At 39.0% G+C, this 18,870-nt stretch overlaps 2 protein-coding genes across 4 annotated transcripts in view; one reads left to right on the forward strand and one right to left on the reverse strand.

The window, feature by feature from the left end:
• Positions 1 to 372: 372 nt before the first annotated feature.
• Positions 373 to 5,390, reverse strand: LOC121907235 (dynein light chain Tctex-type 3-like). The gene is made up of 5 exons (XM_042426683.1): positions 5,248 to 5,390; positions 3,664 to 3,705; positions 3,435 to 3,558; positions 3,237 to 3,314; positions 373 to 1,205 (listed from the first exon to the last, which is right to left on the reverse strand). The coding sequence occupies exons 1-5, from the start codon at positions 5,272 to 5,274 to the stop codon at positions 1,129 to 1,131; spliced, it is 348 nt and encodes a 115-aa protein (XP_042282617.1). The 5' UTR covers positions 5,275 to 5,390; the 3' UTR covers positions 373 to 1,128.
• A 1,894-nt stretch (positions 5,391 to 7,284) lies between these two features.
• sytl5 (synaptotagmin-like 5) overlaps positions 7,285 to 18,870 on the forward strand; it is a 51,501-nt gene continuing 39,915 nt past the window's right edge. For 2 of the 3 annotated variants that reach the window (XM_042426962.1, XM_042426965.1), the window contains exon 1: positions 7,285 to 7,410. The gene's annotated coding sequence lies outside the window, so the exon portion shown is untranslated. Of the gene's footprint in view, positions 7,411 to 7,614; positions 7,736 to 18,870 lie in introns of all 3 variants that reach the window. The other variant, XM_042426963.1, reaches the window with a different exon arrangement.

An 18,870-nucleotide genomic window follows, 5' to 3' on the forward strand; every position in this document is an offset into this window, starting at 1 on the left:
TTTGTTTTTGCACTAACTCCTTTTTGCAATGTATCTGCGGAGTGAAGACGACCTCGGGAATCACATTCATGCTCCTAATGTTTGTACAAATAAGACAAGCAAACTTTGAAACCAAAAGAAATGTGAAATATCTATTGTACACATCAAACATTCTCATACAAAGAAAGATGAAAGGCATTAAAAGATGAAATCCTACTTAAAATAAATTTATATTTATATGTGAAAACTGTCTGTATTGTCTTAATTCTAGCAGAGGAGCAGTTATCCTGTGCTGACCTCTAGTGGATGAATGCTCAAACTGCAAGCTAATGACATTTTTCTCCTCTTTCCATTTTGGTTTTGAAAAGATTGACGCTCACTCAGAAGCAAAAATAAACTGTTGAATACATTTATTGACTGAACTGTACACATTCTAACAAATTAATTCATTTAAACAACCTCCATAAATTAAACAGTTTAACACAAGAATTCAAGGACGTCTGCAGGTTAAGTCCAAAGAAAAAAGTTTATTGGTCGCTGGGACCATGATACAGTCCTGGCCTGGAAATTCACAATCATATCCTCACAATTAGATATAAATGGGTAAAATATCAATGCAAACTAGTACAAACACTTTATACAAGTAGACTTGCTTATACATACTAAAAGACAACAATCACTTTTTCTAAAAAACCGACTCTCCTCTACAGCAACAGTTCAGTCTGTTTTATTTTGGAATGTACTGAAGGAGACAAATGATAAAAAACTACTTAACTTCTACATTATGGAAAATTTACAGCATCTGAAACAATTTGATGGATCACAATATTTAGTGTTTATCAATACTTTGTTGATTGAAGAACACACCCTTGATATGTCTAAAGTATAATTTTTTAAAGTACTGCTTCAGGCTTCCATTCTGACCATGACCCAGTAACGCCCTTGCACAGCTGCAGCCCATCCTGACGTTATGTTGTTCAAGCCTGTGGGGAGACATAAGCTACTCGTACATTAACTTCTACCAAAGGTTTTCATCTGAGGATGTTCACGGCTTGTTGGTCACGGTGCCATTTCAAGCACAGCTTGGGACATGACGATACTAGAGGAGAGAGAGAGGGAGAAAGAGCAGGGTGCGGCTCTGTGCTGCTGTTACAGTGTCACGGCAACAGCAAAGACACTGACCACACAGTACATGGTGCGGTTCTCCCATCTGACTGTGCAGCTTCCTAGAAGAGAAATACAACAAGAGCCATCAGACTGCATGAAACCTCCAAATATTTTCAAGCAATAAAGTTCTGGTGATATTATATAGAGAACATGTTACATAATGACTCAAACACAGAAATTAGAGCTTAAACAATTAGTTGATTAATCAAACTATTTTAAGTATCGATTAAAGATGTAGATGGAGCAAAATTTCAAAACATTTGCTGCTTTTGTCTGTTTGATGTAAATTGAATATGTTTTGCTTCAGGACTGTTGGATGTAGTTTACATATTGCATATACTCGACACACCATTTCAAAGCAGAAAATGCGATATGCTAATATTCCTGAACCGTCACTGAGATTCACGTCACTCAAATGCAAACTACATGAAAACTGTACAAACTGAAACATCAAGTCCGACCTGATCCGAGCAGTTTGTTTAGAAAGATTGTCTCATTTCAAACATTTTATATCCCCCAATTTTTTTTTTTTAAAGCAACAGATCCAGTTTTGGCATTACTATGTCTCATAGGTAATACAAATTATTTAGTGTTTATGCTCAGCAGTTTAGGTTTCTACTCTTGATTCACAAGTTGGTTGGTTCATTCACTCTTTTTGGAGTAAGAATGCCGGCAGATGAAAGTGCATTTTGCAGTTTGATAGTTGTGGTTTTTATTTAGGCCACGACAGATCACATAATGTATAAACAGTTAAGTGAGTGAAACAGATAGAGATCAAAGTTTTTCCTCAGTTTTAAAGTTTTGGTCTCATTAGAATGAGATTAGAAGGTTTGCAGTGACCTGAACCCACATGTAGACACTATATTTGAGTTAAGAACAGTGATACTACATTTGTGTAGCTGATACCGATATTTCAGTATATTCTGAAAATCTGATAACGTTGTGTCAGCCAATATTTGTTTGTTTTTTTAAACATTAACATTTTTCATAAGGAGTTCTTAAATATAATTATTAAAGAAATTTGATATTTTACAGTTGATAATAAACTTCCCAGTACTCTCTGATGGACAAACTACGTAACACTTCTGTTTCTGAATGACCTCACACGTAGCTTCTGCATTTCTGTACTGAAACTATATCTGTAATATGAGTAACTAAAACTGACTTGGACGATTTTTCACTCTGGCTGACCTCAGCCGACGCCTGCCCTTTGCTGCTAACCCTTTTCAATGTGTTGCGTGCATGTAAATTAGGATGTGTGGCCCCCAGTGTGAGACTGGTCCTGAAGCCCCGGACTGGGGAGGCACTCAGTCCAGCTCTGCAGTCCAGTCTATGCAATATAGACCATCATGTTATATATTCTCAGTTATGTTATTAGTTAGTGTGGCTGTGATTTGATCTTCAGATCTGTCTGTACTAGAAGAGTATTAAGTTTCTGTATAGGCTTGATTTCACTGTGCACACACCCACAGACACATTCAAATACAAGTTTTTAGGTTTTATTTATTTGATTTATGATTTGTAGTTCTCCTGTTTTTCCTGTTATTCACCTAAGTTAATTATGACCAATCCTTGTAATAAATTAACTTTATACCAAATCCATCTGGTTTTATGTCACTGCCCTTTCCCCTAGAGAACTGGGTCACAACAGATGCCATTAAAAGTTGAGCTAGGTATCAAACCACATAACTCTTTTGGTGCAGCCCGACATGTTGTCCAAGTATAGAAAACTATCAAGTACCAAAAGCTGGCATCAAAAGTCTGGGCAGGTTTGTAATCTTGTTTACTTATTCTATGATCAGATAGTCCCTGATTTAAATAATAATTTAACCAAACTAAAGATTATTTCATTTAGGCAAACTTTTGGTGCAGCTGCTTTCTATAGACAAGAGTAAACATCTGAGAAGTTTGGCTTCTTTTTTAAATAAAAAACTGTTTTTTTTATAGAAAAACTTCTTCTTTTTCAGACTAACCTTACTTCTTACAAGTGCATTCAGTAAAGTATTGTTTTGTTATTGGTATAGTATCAGCACTAGTATTGAATAATTGATGAATAATGACACCAACTGTAATTATGATTTGTCTCTTACCATCAGTGGTGGTGTCCCAGTAGCAGGAGTTGGCCGTGTGGAGACCAGCGCCGCTCTTCTGCATGATGGTGCAGTTTACTGGAAAACATCAGAGACCCGTGTTACGCAGTCACATATTTACATGTCATATACAAGCCCTACATGTCTACATAATGTAGAGAATCTCATGTTAGTATATGTGAGAGGGAGCTAGCTCACCCATGTATTTGAACGGCCGTCCTTGTTTCACCAGATGAGTCAGAGAGTGCTCTACGATGCCGGCAGTCCACTGGTTGACTTTACTCTGGTTATAATCTGTCCCACCGATGACACCTTCAATACACTGAGACAAGAACATGCACAGAAAGATGTAAACACAGTCATCATGTCAAAGAGTAGATTTACAATCACAGAAAACACATAAATGTTTCCAGGAATTAAATGATACCTCTTTAACTGAGATACTGGCCTCATCAGCATTGAAGACGCCCTGCAGGATCATTTAGAAAAGAAAAACATGCAGAGTTAGACGCTTCTGAGTAGCTTTACTATGTTTATATTTATTTGACAGTTATAGTTACTGGTTCCAGTTTACAGTCACTATTATGGTGTACTGTGGCATGTCATTGAGGACATTATTCATGAGAAAATATAATGGAAAACTGAGATCATGGACTGAAAGTTTGAAAATGTTCAAAGATACATATTCACTCAAACCCAAAATTGACATCTCACTAGCAAAGAGTTGTGTTTCATATTTGTAGCAACAATCTAATGAAGAAATAGTGAATAATTTGAAAAGAAAGAAAAGCATCAAATTATCACATCTGAGAAACTGCAACCAGCTAGTTTTTGAAACTAGGAACTAAGAAATGACTAAGACTATTATTTGATTATCAAAATAGTTGCAAATTAATTTTATGTTGATCTACTAATCAATTAATGAACTAATCGTTGACACCTCATTAACATAACGCACACACACACACACACACACAGTTTGTTGACACAGTAAACCCAGTTTCATTCAGTATTCTCGGTTTTCTCATTATTAATATTCTTCTGACACCAATATAATACTGATATGAATATGAATATGAATACATGATAATATTAAACATGACTGTGGAAATTCTGCATGATAAGAAGTTTCATTTTTCATACTGTTTTGCTGATGATACTTTTGTGCTTTCACTTAAAGTCCCCCTCCACTCAAAAATGTGTTTTTCTTCTTGTTCCTTCAGTTGGATGTTTGAGCTTCACTGTGTAAAATGATGTATGTGCAGAGGTTGACACTAGAAGGATGTTTTCACATTTATCTGCTGAAAGTGAAAGTTTTTCTGTAAAAATCAGATTATAAGGTGTGGGCCTACGAGTATTATTTTTGACATCACAACTAGTCTGGAGCCAGTCGTGGTCCAATATTTATTTACATATTTATAGATGGTGGATTATTAATGAGGGAGAAGGAGTAGATGTAGTTTTAAGAATTCCTAATTTGGTGATTGAACTTTTGTGTGGCAAAACATGTCAGTCACAAACTATTATTCAAAGCAGATTATTATTATGTGTCTTAAAACATGACTGGATGGGGATCTTTAAGAGAAGTAACATTATAAATGGTTTCACTTGCAAAAGAGGATTTAAATACTTCTTCCATCGCTGACTAGATGATCAAACAAATAAGGTTAAATAATTTAGGAATAAATTTATTTTCAATTTTAATAATTGATAAATGTAACTATCAACTATTAATTTATCAATCAGCTGATTGACAAAATGGCACAAAGAGACTCCACAGTTTGTGTAAATGTCGCTGTAACTAACTGTTTCAGCCTTTCTTGTTAATAACATAACATACTCTGCATGTACTGTACATTATATAATATTATATATCTAAATACATCTATAATACTGTGTGGCCACACCCTGAGAGAAACACCGTTATCTTCAAATTAAGAAACAAAGGCAGCTTTAATATCGACTGAGAGCCGTGTAATATTCAGTTAAATATGATCATAAACAGCTGTACCTCATCTCCAGAGTTATATTCCTCCATTGTTACAAACACAGGTACAGCTGTCTGCCCTCTTTATTGTCGCCGGTGGCTGGATGCTGTTGTCATGGACGGTTGTTAGGTTGTTCAGTTATTGTTTCCGGTTCACACTCGTCCTCCTCCGCCTCCTCTTCCTCAAACAGTGTTTTTATGTCGCCTCTCTGTGGCTGAATCCACACACTACACAACCAAGCGAGTCTCAGGCGTTTTATTCACACAATACAACTGAAAATTAAATGCACACACACACACACACACACACACACACACACACACACACACACACACACACACACACACACACACACACACACACACACACACACACACCTACAAACATTATACACATGTACAAATACTGCCATGAATTGGGGAACATACACTTATGCAACACATGTAAAATGATTGAAATATGATGTAAATATTGTAATTTTTGTATGATCATCAACACATAAAATTGCACCCAGTTTGCGTCAAAATAGCACCAATACAACACTGGGTTAATTTTAGCAATCTGTTATTTTGACCCAGTGTTACACACAACAAGCTTTAGTTAAAAACATCACAAACGTATTGTTTCTTGTACAGAATGATGTGCATATGACATAAAAAAGATACACAAGTTATTATAAAGATTATAACAAGCTTTGGTTTAGGTAAATAATAAAAAATAACACTAACTGTGTCAAAACAACCCCTTGTCTTGAGTGGCTTTCTGGATAACATTAACCCAGTATTGTGTTGGTGCTATATTGACCCAAACTGGGTTAAAATTGTGTGTAATGCTGGAAAATGTGTCCTGAAAACTGACATCTTTAGTTTCCATACAAAAAAGACATTCATACATGATTTCATATGTGAAAAATAATATATTTCACATGAGCGTCTACATACAAATTCAAATGAAATACTTCTTAATCTAATTCATGACCAACCTTCGTGTCTATATGTGACTCTACGGCATGTGAATGTTTTACATGTGATATTATATGTGACATTGTTGTTTTCACATGTGACTTCTTACATTTGTGAAAATATCTGAAAAAAAACATGTACATGTGAATTTTTATGTGAAATTGTTGTCCGCATCTATGTTTCACCCATGTTGAGTTCCTGTCATGATGTAATACAACTTGATGGATATAATTTATTTTTGTATAAAGTTTTATCAGCCTTAAAACGAATGTAAAATTCAAACTGTTATTAAAATTGGACAAATGTATGCAGAGCAATAAGAAAAAGGGAATATTAATGTTAGTACAAGTGTACTCTACATGATATCATTACACTATAATATCAGGTAACACAAAAGTATATAATACAAAGAGCAAGCACAACAAAGAGGAAAAAACATCAATTACTATGACACAATAAAAAAAAATGAGACAGGCTGACAATAACATAGATAAACAGGTTATTTTTAAGACCTAAGACCAAATAATGATATGGAATAAGGTCGTCTAGTTATTTTGATATTCATTTATTCATTTGTGTTTTTTCCATGTCATCAGCTGATGACCAACAAGACTCTTTCAAATTATGTGTGAGCCACATACATGAACTGTCACTTTACACCGAGCTGGATCTTCCTCCGGCCATAACCTCAGAGATGTAGACTCCCAGGAGGTCTCAGGGGGAAATATATAATTCATAATACTACTTCTGACAACAGGGAGTTTCCCATAACCTATTTAAAGCCGAGCACTGCGAAATACAGTATAGCTTCTGTATGTGAATGCTATTTTGAACGGAATCCGCCTTTAATTAGGTTATGTCAATAAGTTTATTGCACAGGCTGCAAACAACAGGAGACTGCGAGAAACAATTGTCGCATTGTCAGAAATAAGCCTATTTGTAAGGATTGCGTGCATGTGTCTCTCTCTCTGTCTTACACACACGCGCGCGCGTGTAAGCGCACACACACACACACACACACACACACACACACACACACACACACACACACACACACACACACACCACGCCCCCTCCTGTCGGGAACACCCTGGCTGTGGATCTCTGCCTTCAGACGGTGCCGAGGCGCACCGACACGCTCACGTACGGCTCTTGATCCACGGACCGACTCTTCAGCCTGCCGCGCTCTCCTGCCGGCTCCTCACCTCGGTCCACAGTCACCAGGTAAGACATCTCCTCTCTCTCTGCGGGTCAGCCGGCGACACTCCGGGACACCGAACCCCCCCCGTGTTTTCTCTGGCATATGGCAGTGTGTGAGACAAGGCAGCCGCTGCATGCCGCTGTTTGTTTGCAGTTAATGATCTTTTATTTGTTTCTTTTCCTTCTTGGGGGGGGTGTTTGTCCACCATCACGACCACGACCTCGGAGAATTGATCACTACCAGACAGCCCACATCCCACCTGAAAGTTAGGCGCGTTTGGGCAGGTGCAATGCAGCAAAAAGCTCATTTTCTCCGCTGGTGTCGACGGTAGATTTACTCTTCAAGCAGGTGACTAAAATCATTATCTTGGAAAGATGTGAATCCTGTCTTATAATAATAAAAATAAGGCAGTGTTTCAGATTAAATGATCACATATCAATGACAACTTTAATGGTTCAAACAGTAGCGCGTCTGTGCCTCACAGATGATAATTAATGATGACCTTGTTTCCTCATAGTCCTATCTGGTGTCACCAGGATACCCCCAAAGCTTTTTAGGGATGACTGCAGTTGCTGAGAAGGTGACAGACAGACAGTAATTGTCTCTGTCCCAGCGGATCCCCTGCTGGGATGCTGCTACATGTCTGTAGGTTTAGTTGGTTAGTGTAGGAAGGGGTACAATTGCTTCTTTGATGAAGAAACACGCTGACCTGGATTCAGATTTAGAGGTGGTTTTTACCTGGGATTAGCCGGTGTTAGGCTTGTGTTTGATGCTGCCATTCACAGCACTGATGCAAGGTATCAGAGATCTAGTTGTAGTTGAAGATAAAAGAGAAGATGGTAAAATACTGTCAGCAGTAGGATTTGAAGCCTGTGTTCAGGATGCAGAAGTTCTGTCGGGAGGGTTTGAGTCTGACACCCTGAAACACAAAATGCATGTTGATGTATGAATAAAATCAGGGCTGCAAATACTATCATTGTCACTTTGTTTTTGATTCAATTTAGGGCTGCAAATAACAATTATTTTAATTACCGATTAATCTGTGGATTATTTTCTTCAATTAATCGATTAATCTTTTAGTCTATAAAATGTCAGAAGATACTGAAAATGCCTGTTGTAATGTCTTAGAGCTCATGGGGACGTCTTCATGTGTTTTGTGTTTTTGCTTAAAAAAATGACTAAAATGCTCAATTGATTATCATAATAGTTGCCAATTGATTTTCAGTTGATCAACTACTTGATTAATCGACTAATCGTTGCAGCTCTACATCTGTTAATGTCAGGAAAATGTGAAAAATGACACAATATCAGTTTTCATTTTTTCCGACCAACATAAAAAAGTAAATCAGAAAAGATCAAAGGCTGTGACGAACAAATGTTTTGGACTTTTTACTTGATAAATGATCCAATTATCATATTATCATATATTCATCAGCCAGTTTTATTTCTGAACAACCATCAGAGCAATTCAACTTTCCAAAGAGGCTATTAGACCTGTCAGACAGGTGGCTGCTAAATCAGGCTGAGCGGCAAATATTGAGTTACTGTATGTGTTTAAGACTGGAAACAGCTGTAAATCAAAACAAAGCTGTTGTACTAATGAGTGAAAATAACAGTGGACTGGTGCGCCTCCGTAGCCTAATGGTGCCTTATGTGGCGCATGCCACATAACCGCAACATCCACCGTTCAATTCCAGTAGTGGATCTTTGTTGCATGTTGTTCCAAATCTCTCTCTCCCCTAATTTCCTGCCATATCTCTACCTTTGTCTAATAAGGGCAAAAAATGTCCCCCCCCCCCCCAAAAAAAAACATATATAAAAACACCTTTCAGTTCATACATTATCATGAGTTTTCAGTGTCAAAGACATCAAAAAGAGAAATGTCTTTCAAAAGACATCCCAGTCAAATTTTACATCTTTGCAGTGTAAGATATCCTGCAAAACTATGATGTGTCACAGTGACGTTTGCCTAAATTAGTTCATTTGGCTCGTATAAGCAAATGATGCTGAGGCTGTTTCATCATTGTCATGGGGAGAATGCCTCCTTAATGATCGCCAAGCTTTTATACAGCGCATGCACAAGGCTGGAGGGGGCAATAAACGGGTGAATAAAGGAGGAGTGAAGCCAGGGAATGCAGGGATTCCCTGATTTCTTAACACGCAGGCGAGCAGAGAGCTCATCCAGCAGAGCAGAAAGGAGCCCTGGGGAGTGCAGTCACACGGCATTAGAGGTCTGCGTCTCCCAGATCTGGCAAGACCGAAGAGTGTGTGAGTGTGTATGTGCAGGCACATGCATTCACACATGTATGCATTATTATGGCAGACATCTCTGTGACAGGCTTCTGGTGCCAGACTGATGTACTGTTGGCACCCTCTGTGTCTCTCACATAAATCCTGTTTACATTGTCCACTCCCTTGTATTCTCACACTGAGTGTTGAGCTGTACCAAGACAAGAGGAGGAGTTTCATATATTCAGCCTCTGAATAATAGCTTATTAAACCTGCTTTAATTTCTAAGATCATCTGCATGATGACCTAAGCTGCTGTAACAAACTCAGCTCTGCTGCCGCATTGAATAACGTCTGATCTTTGTAGTGCAGGGCTTCCCTGCCTCCCACTCACTGATGCCTCTCTTCTCCATCGCTCTCCAGTGCTTTCTTCATGCTCGTTTGGTATGCAGCCTATAGCCCCATGCGGCCTCAGAGAAACATCGTGTCCCCGTTCAATCACGGCCACAGCCAGGCAATCAGTAGGAGCCTCTCCACACACCAAACCCCCCAACCACAGGAGGGGAGAAAAAAAAGCATCTGAAAAGCAGGAATGTAATTTGGAGGCAGGGCTGAGGGGAGTGGCTCAATTGAGTAATAGATTGCCGGTCAGGGAGTGATGCCTCTCTGTCACCTTTCCTAAACTTGTCATGTGTGTGGGACACATGCCTTTGTGGGCTGTTGAGGGCCACCCATGGGATCAGGGGTCATTTCAGCCAGGCAAAGCTGTGGGTGCAATAAAACCTTTACACACGCTCAAACTCACATAATTGTTTTATTATTTATTCAGAGCCAAAAGCGCAGTAGGCTCTTGACTTGGGTGTACGGCGTGCATGGAAAAGTCAACACAGAAGAGTGTTCAAACATAGACATCAATTACACACACTGTAAGCAAGTCATGCAGATCAAGGTGTGTAATTAATGGGTATGTTTGAACGGATCAATGATAGCTGTAATGACATCACTTGGTGTAAGAAATTGACTGAAACTAGAGTCACAGCCTGATTCAGTTTTCAGTGATCTTATTGCCATAATAACAGCAAAGATGTATTTTAAACAGGCAAAACAAGGAGTTAAATATTTGAGGGAATATTATTTAAAATTCTATTTTTTTTTATAAGCAATTTGAAGATTTAACATGCAGTGCAATTAAATGAAAATCATCTGCATTTGAGCATGAAGGTTCATTCTTGACATTGTGAATAGTAGCCGTGATACACAGTCGACAGTTTCAGAAAAAGAGGAAAGCTTAATGATTTGGAAAGATAGGATGTGATGATATTGTAATCTTACATATAAATTAGAAAAAAGGTAATAAAATGCGGCACATTTTGGTAACCTTTTACCTATTGATATACACATGAGATCTGTTAACCATGATCAGTATAAGCAATGTGATGATGAACTGACATGTACATGTAGAGATGATGAACAGCAGTAGGTGAACAGGTGATAAAAGGTAAAGTGCATAAAAGCAGAGCCGGCGCACCTGAACTCCATGTTAATCCTCTATTGATGCATTACACAATGTTTTGTTCTTTAGGTCAAACTGAGCGCACTCAGGGTATAAGGTTGCCTCCTTTATGATGTCATTACTGGTGGAGACCCACAGGTGTAGGATTAAAATGTAGTTCTTTGTGTCATGCAGATTTTAATCACATAGTCTCGAGCATTAATCTTTTGTTTCAGTGGCATTTCCCGTCGACCTCGCCCATATTTGTTGTAAAGGCTAAAGTCCACATTGAAATTCACTGTGTTGGCTCATATCACTGCAGGAACAGCGCTGTGTTTCCCTCCTCAGGGGTAGAAGTAGTGACTTGTTCCATGTGTCTGTGATCAGGAGATGTTATGATGGATGTTATGCACGTCTGTATTTTGTTCTCCTTATTCTTGTTTTCTTCACATAACCAGACAACCAGACTACAGGGGGCTTTTCATTCTGTTGAGCACATGTAGTGATGGTTTTATTTCCTCTGGAATTGAAGTTACATTGTGTACCTGATTGTAGGAGCCATCTGGAGTGTCACTTAGACATCCGCTGTGTTGAATATTTGTATATTGGTAGACACAATCTGTTTATGGGGTTGTTTACACACATCCACATCCAGTGCTGCTGTTAATGGATTTTCCACAAACTAGTTTTCTAATTGGGTAATACTCGAAGTGATACAGCACTCTCATAAGGAGCCCCTTAATGGTTTATAACCTGTAATTAATGACTTTGTTAATGGTCAATAAATCATTCAATGAGGCTTTATAGATCACTTATAAGCCATTAGTATGAACAATTTTTTTGGCTTGCAGCTTGTGAAGAATCTCTCTTCCAGGATCACACTGGCTTTGTCTGATTAGCTCTTTAGTTCCTCAGAAATCCCTCCAATGGACTATCAGTTACCTACTGGGAAAAGACTGCAAAACATCTGGGCCACAATACATTTATAAGAACTTACTGATAGATTAAACTGCAGACTTGATAGATTAGTATATGAACCCTTTATTAATGACATATGGACATGTATAATTCTGAATGGACTAATATTTGGTTCAGATATCCTTAGGTCGACATTTCCACTTATCCAGGTAAATATCTCAACTTCTACCGGATGGATTGGGACAAATGTTTTTTATAGACATTCATGGCTATAGGGGGACAATTGTGTCCCAAATACATAATGCACACTAACTGTATACAGTATTTGCTATATACTAATGTTGATAGTATACTGTTAGTGTACAAGAAATCAAGATACTTATCCCAGCAGGAAATTATGCAATATGTGAGCTGTGCAAAGGCAATTAAACTCAATGCCACCGCCAGTTAAACCTAACAAAAAGACAGCAAATATTTTTTTCAAAAAATTCAGTAGTTATTTTTTGTTTGTTCCTGGAGCTGTTTCACCACCAGCCACTGTCACTTTTAATTTTGTCCAGTTGAGAGTAGTTCTTCCATTTCCTTTGTGCTCTACACTTTGGGAGAATAGTTTCCCTCAAGAGCACACTTAAAAATCAGAAGCTTTTTAGTATGCGTACCAACTGCACACTAAAGGAGTATACTTAACTTGTTGTTGCTTGATGTAAGCATTAAGCTCAAAGTACAGTATCACAGAGCTGCTAGCGTGGCTATAGACTGTCTTGTTTTAACAGCAGCCGAAGGGATATTTCAGCAACATTTTTACCGTTACATTTAATCATTTGGCAGACACTTTTATCCAAAGTGACTTACAGGCAAGGCAAGACAATCAAACGTTAGAGGACAGTTACTCAAAAGCTGTTGCAGTTGTTGAAAGTTGTCTTGCGATACCAAGACTATCGGAGATCTCTGCCTAACGAAGGCTGGGGATTTCTAAATGCACGGTTGTTGCTTGAAAGGTTGCAAGAACTAACACCTAACCACTAACCACTAACAAACCTATACCCCTTACATTTAATCAAGGACACACCTTACCAGAAACGATGAGCAATGTAATGAAGTGCAATGGGAAAGAGTGCTAAACAGATGAAACCTAAGTTTTTCTTAAATCTTATAAAGCATTAGTGACTTATTTATTAACCATTTATAAAGAGAATTAGTTATATCATGTAAACGATGTAATACGATTATTTTGACTGGCAGCATCTCTGAACTTTAAAAAGACACTTTTCCTTACGTGAGAATTCAGTAATTGTCTCTGTCTGTACTGAAACGAATCAGGATGCCCTTTCTGTCAAAATGTTCTGTGCTCCAAATATTGGTTGCTGCGTGCTGCATATTTTACAGGTGCAGTTGTTTTGGTTCATAGCCAGGATTTTCTTTAAATGTGTGGGAGGCTGAGAGCTCATATGCAGAATCAAAAGTGTTTTGTTGTTAGAGTTTTAGTTTCACAAGTACTGAATGTCATGACCACCTGAAATCTATTTACCGCCTAAGCAAGTAAACTTCTTTGACATCTGAAAAGAGGGAGAAGACAGATCAAAGGCCTGGCTACTAATAAGAAAGGAGGCAGACATGCTTTTTTGACTTGATACTGTTGATAAATGCTGAAATTACTTTCAAAAACAGAAATTCATGAGTACTCCAAACCTGGAAGATTCAAGGTCCACATGTCTCAAACAGCAGTTTTGTCTTCGCTGAAACATCTTTATTCATCAATCTGTCTTGTTGGCCCAGCTGGTCCGGACACCCATCTGTCCACGTTAATGTACCAACATACAGTCTAATAAAATAAAAATGACGCAGGGCTACGCTTAAAAAAATATATAATCCACTAGCAACCACTCAGTTTTAAATTACACATGCTGTTCAATTGTTACAGTTTGATTAATGGTAAGACTACTCTGAACACACACAGCCCTTTTCTCTCCATTAGACTGTAGCGCTTTGAAAAGACAAAGTGCACTAAAATATGTCAGGAAAGCAGCAGTTAAACAGGAGTGAGTGCTATGAAATATTCAGCCATGTTGGTGAAAGGCGAGGGAGAGGTTTATAACCTCAGTGTCTCTCTCTCTCTCTCTCTCTCTCTCTCTCTCTCTTTCTCTCTCTCTCTCTCTCTCTCTCTTTCTCGTTGAAGAAGCGGCAGCAGCAGAGGCCACGACTGAAACTGGGTTAATAAGATCCAACGTCAATCTAACAACCTCTCATCTCTTGCGCTCTAAGTGCACATAGAAATCTTTTACAAATCTGGTTCACAAACAAAAGCATGTTTTGCTGTGTGAAGTTTTCCTGAAAGACGCACGTCACAAAAGATCAGCCGTGTACAAATAATCCTTATTTATTAATCTGAGTTTTATTAGATTTCCTGAAGGACCTGTTTTGCTAAATTTTTTTCCTTCAGGGCGAACGTTGAGAACTACAGATTTCAGACACTCTGCACTGAATGTGAGTGTGTTTATCCAACAACCAGACTCCCTGCATGTCCTGTGTGTTAATAATCCCATTAAGAATGAAACATGCTGATACAACTCATACAATTCAGGAAAACTAATGTGACAACTTTATGCAGATTATTGGATTTATTGGTTTTATGGACCTGATCTGATGGGATTTCCCAGCCGTGATCCGTCTGCTTGAACACGGTAATTGTTCTGCCTCTAGGACTTATTGGTCTGTTGTTAGCCATCTCTACCATCTAGCCTCCAAGTTAGTCTAACTAGTTAGCCTGCCTAGCGAGCTCGGTACCAACATGATTCCTAATCTTTCACCATCCCATTGTTTGGGTTGCATACATTTAAATAGCAAAATCAGCAACCTGGAGGACACCAATCCTATGCAGGGATCAGTTTGAAGAGAGGAGTAGAGAAGGTGATGCAGAGCTGGATGATAGTATTCTCATCGGTGTGGGTAATGTTAGCCAGCACAAGGCTAGGCAAATCTGGGAACAAAACAAGTCGAGACCTGAACAGCCCAGCCCCACACCGCAAGGTAACTCCTGGTGGTCTGTGGGGAGGAAGGAGAGTCGGGGTGCAGGGTCTTCTGAAGGTGCATCGTGCTCAACAGCCCATTGTTCTACAAAACAGATATGATAGTCTATACCTTGAGGAGTTCCCAGTGCTGCAGTGGCATAACCAGTTATCTTCACTGTCACTGGCGGATTAACACCGCACCAGCAAAAACCCGGCCTGGACCCTCCTCCCATCCCAAAGCTGTCAACCCTCCAGGGCTGGGCGAGCAATCCTACAGCGGTCTCTGCTACTACTGGTGCTTTTGGTGATGCTGTTCCTGCTTGTACCAGGCATGTGATGGAACGACTGGATCCTGCAGGTCCTGGTGCCCACCTCTCCTCTGTTGCTGCGGTCGATGCTGAATGTTGAAAAGTGGAACCAGGCCTGCCCACAGAAATGGATGGGCCCCTGAAAAGGTCCAGTGAATGAGCCTTCCCCAGAACTGCTTTACTCATATCAGTGCATGCATGTTATGTGCTACATAGGCATGGACACACACACACACTCACACACACACACACACACACAACATAATAGAACTCTTTGTCACACTTACACACACCAAGGTCAACAAAGATCTGTTACACGTACACCAAACATTTCCTAGTAGAAAATGCAATTTCTTACCTTATGGCTTCATCTTTGCTGCCTTCCTTGTCTTTCTGGATGCAAAGTCCTTTATAATGTCTTAAAAGTCCATCTGTTTAGCCAGTTCACACACGATGGGAAATATTACCAGGTTATTGAGCCTCTCCTGGCTCATTGTGGAGTGCAACAAGTTCTTTATTATTTTCAGTTTACTGAAGGATCTCTCTCCTTCTGTCATAGTTACTGGTAAAGTGCAAAATATCCTCAGTGCAATGCAAATGTGACCATAAATGCTGTCAATCTTCATGTCATAAATCCTGTTGAGCAGCTCCATGGCTGTTGAATTTGAATATGAATTTTTATTTTATTTGATAGGGATGATGCAATTCAACATAGTTGTCCCTAGTCGGGCTTTACATGCACAGTGTAATTAAAATAAACCGTTTTCATCATCATAAAACCACAGTACTCTACAGATATGGAAGTACAATAAAATACACAGATTGGAATACGCTGATTGCGATGTACAGTTTGAAAGAAAAAAAATAACAATACAACACAATTAGCTAAAAATGATGGTTGAGAATGTGGCACTGTATATCCTTTTCAAATGGAGCATTTGTTTTTCCAAATCTTCAGATAGATCCTTAGAATATTTTGTTATCGAATTTCTACAAGATGACTAGACAAGATCCTCCTCACTCAACTGCTGGAACTTGAATTTTCCCTTGAAATCATTGTAAATATCCCTGATTGACTGAAACCTGGAAGTCAGCTGTGCAATGATACTGTCCACTGCAACATAAAACACAGAGTTGCTGAATGTTACATCAGGAGTCTCTTGTGCATCTGACCTTTCTTCAGTGCGCTGGTGCTTTCTCTGCCTGCTATGGGTGAACTCAGGTGGGATGCCCGTTGCTTGGACTACATTTTGATCTTCAGCAAGCATTGAATCACACTTATTTCTCAAAGAAATTATTTCCTGCTGTAGAGCGTCAATGTTTGCTGCTTCCTGATCGAAAGATAGGCTGCCACTCTGCAGGAGCAAATTCTTATCTTCAATATGTTCCAGTATTTTTACCCAGACAATGCACACGACAACCGCTGTGAATGATGTGAAGTATTCTCTCAGTCCTTGTGCATCTGATAAGGCCTCAATGGATAATTTGCAGGATGATATTATGCAATTAAGTGCTTCAATCACACTGGGGAGGTGGGGAGCAAGTCTTACCACATCAATATGTGCACTCAATCGTGTATCACTCAAGCAGGCATCTGAAATAAGTTGACATTTACTTACATGTCTGGACAGCATATACACCTACTAGATTCAGTGTATGCTTTACACGAGGAGAAAATGTAGCCAAAGGATTTACTTGGATAATTTGGGTTTGCACACCTCTAACTGCTCTATCATGCTGGCGATTTAATTTCCTGTCTTTTTTGCAAAGTGTACAAACTCAGTAAAACATTTGTTTATTGTCCAGCCTTGCCATATGCGTCATCGTTGAACATGTACCTCAGAGACAGGATGTTCTGCTTAACGTGATATATCTGGGATGGCATCATGTATTATAGAGTGATAGATTGACTGGAGTCTTTTCCCGAGAATGGTGCTGAGAACGTCATTTCCACACAGCTCAAGTAATTCATTCTGAGAGTGCCATGAGAGATAGTGCGTTGGCAGCTGTTCCCCTCTCTGCTTGTATTCTTTGACTTTTTCTAGATGCTCTTGCATGACAGAATAATATTTTGAAATCAGCTCGAGTAGCCCCAAAAAATTTCCATTATGAACATCACCAAGCTCACTGGTCTCCCCACTGAAAGCTAGATTTCTAGATGTCAAAAAGAGGGTTAGTCCTGGTGTTTTGGGCCTTGCTGGTCCACAACTGAAATTATCATCCGTACTGGTCATGAGAGACTCAATTGTGCATCATGTCACTGTTCCAGGAGGTGTAACACGTTGTCACACAGGAGCACTAGTGTCAGACATCAACCATACGCTGCTGAACGTCCTTGACCAGACTCCATTAGTCCAAACTGTAGGGCTTCATGTTGGAGTGAACAATATAAAGCAGCAACAATCAGAACTATTGAAAAGGGATTTCTTGTCCTTGTTTGAGACACTCAAGAAATCTGATAGGAAATGTGTTGTCTGGGGGTCCCTTCCCTTCTCTGCAACACATGAGGACTTGAAGTTCTCTCGTCTACAACAGCTTCACCGCTGGCTGACAGGCTGTTGTAGCTTTATGAATATCAGCTTTTATAGACAATTTTAATGTATTTTTTAATAGATCCAGCGGGTTCAAGGTTGTTATCTACAACCATGTGTGAAATGGTAGAATCACTGAAATGGGAGCCGTCAGTCTTGAAGACTCCTCTCACTGGGTGACGTCTCCAAGTGAGCCCGGTTCAGAACACACTCTGTCCTTCACTGTCTGCTCTTGTGTTTCCTGTACTGATCACTATTGGCCCTCATAAACAACACCAGCCTATTTCTTTTACAAGTTATTATAACCCTGAAAATTTAATAATCTCAACCCCCAAACAAACTCTATAGGTGGCCATTAGCGAGTAAGCCCTCCTGTGACTCTGGTCAAGCCTTATTTAACCCACATGCTTTCTAATCCAGAAATGGCCTGGGGCTGATGCATTTAAATATCAGAAGTCTGTGTAATCAATTTAAATTAGATCCCCTGAGAATTCTTGTTTCACAGACTGACCCTGATATCCTGGCTCTGACAGAAACCTGGCTTAAACAGAGTATAAATATTTCTGAGGTTTCCTTACATAACTATAAATTGTACAGAATAGACAGAGTTGGAAGAGGCGGTGGTGTGGCTGTATATTTTGAAGTCATGTTTATCTGTTACTGTTTTAAATGTCATCACTGTACCTCATTCTTTTGAATTTATTGCTCTGAAGGTTAATTTATCTAGTAATAATTCAACTAATGTGGTGGGTGTTTACACAGCATCCTCAGCTGTCTCTAGTGCAACTAATAAATTAGCAGACTCACTTGCTCAGTATAGTAACTCAGAGATGTTCTAGGTGACTTTAACTTAAATTGGTTAGAAAAAGATTCAGATAGTCTAAAAGAGATGTGTGACAATCTTAATCTGTCACAGCTGATTGATGAGATGACCAGACTTAATTTGAAGGATCCCTCAAAATCAACATTGATAGATTTGATTCTGTCTAATAGGAGGA

Source organism: Thunnus maccoyii, chromosome 11 (assembly GCF_910596095.1).
Source record: "Thunnus maccoyii chromosome 11, fThuMac1.1, whole genome shotgun sequence".
Classification (NCBI taxonomy): Eukaryota; Metazoa; Chordata; class Actinopteri; order Scombriformes; family Scombridae; genus Thunnus; species Thunnus maccoyii.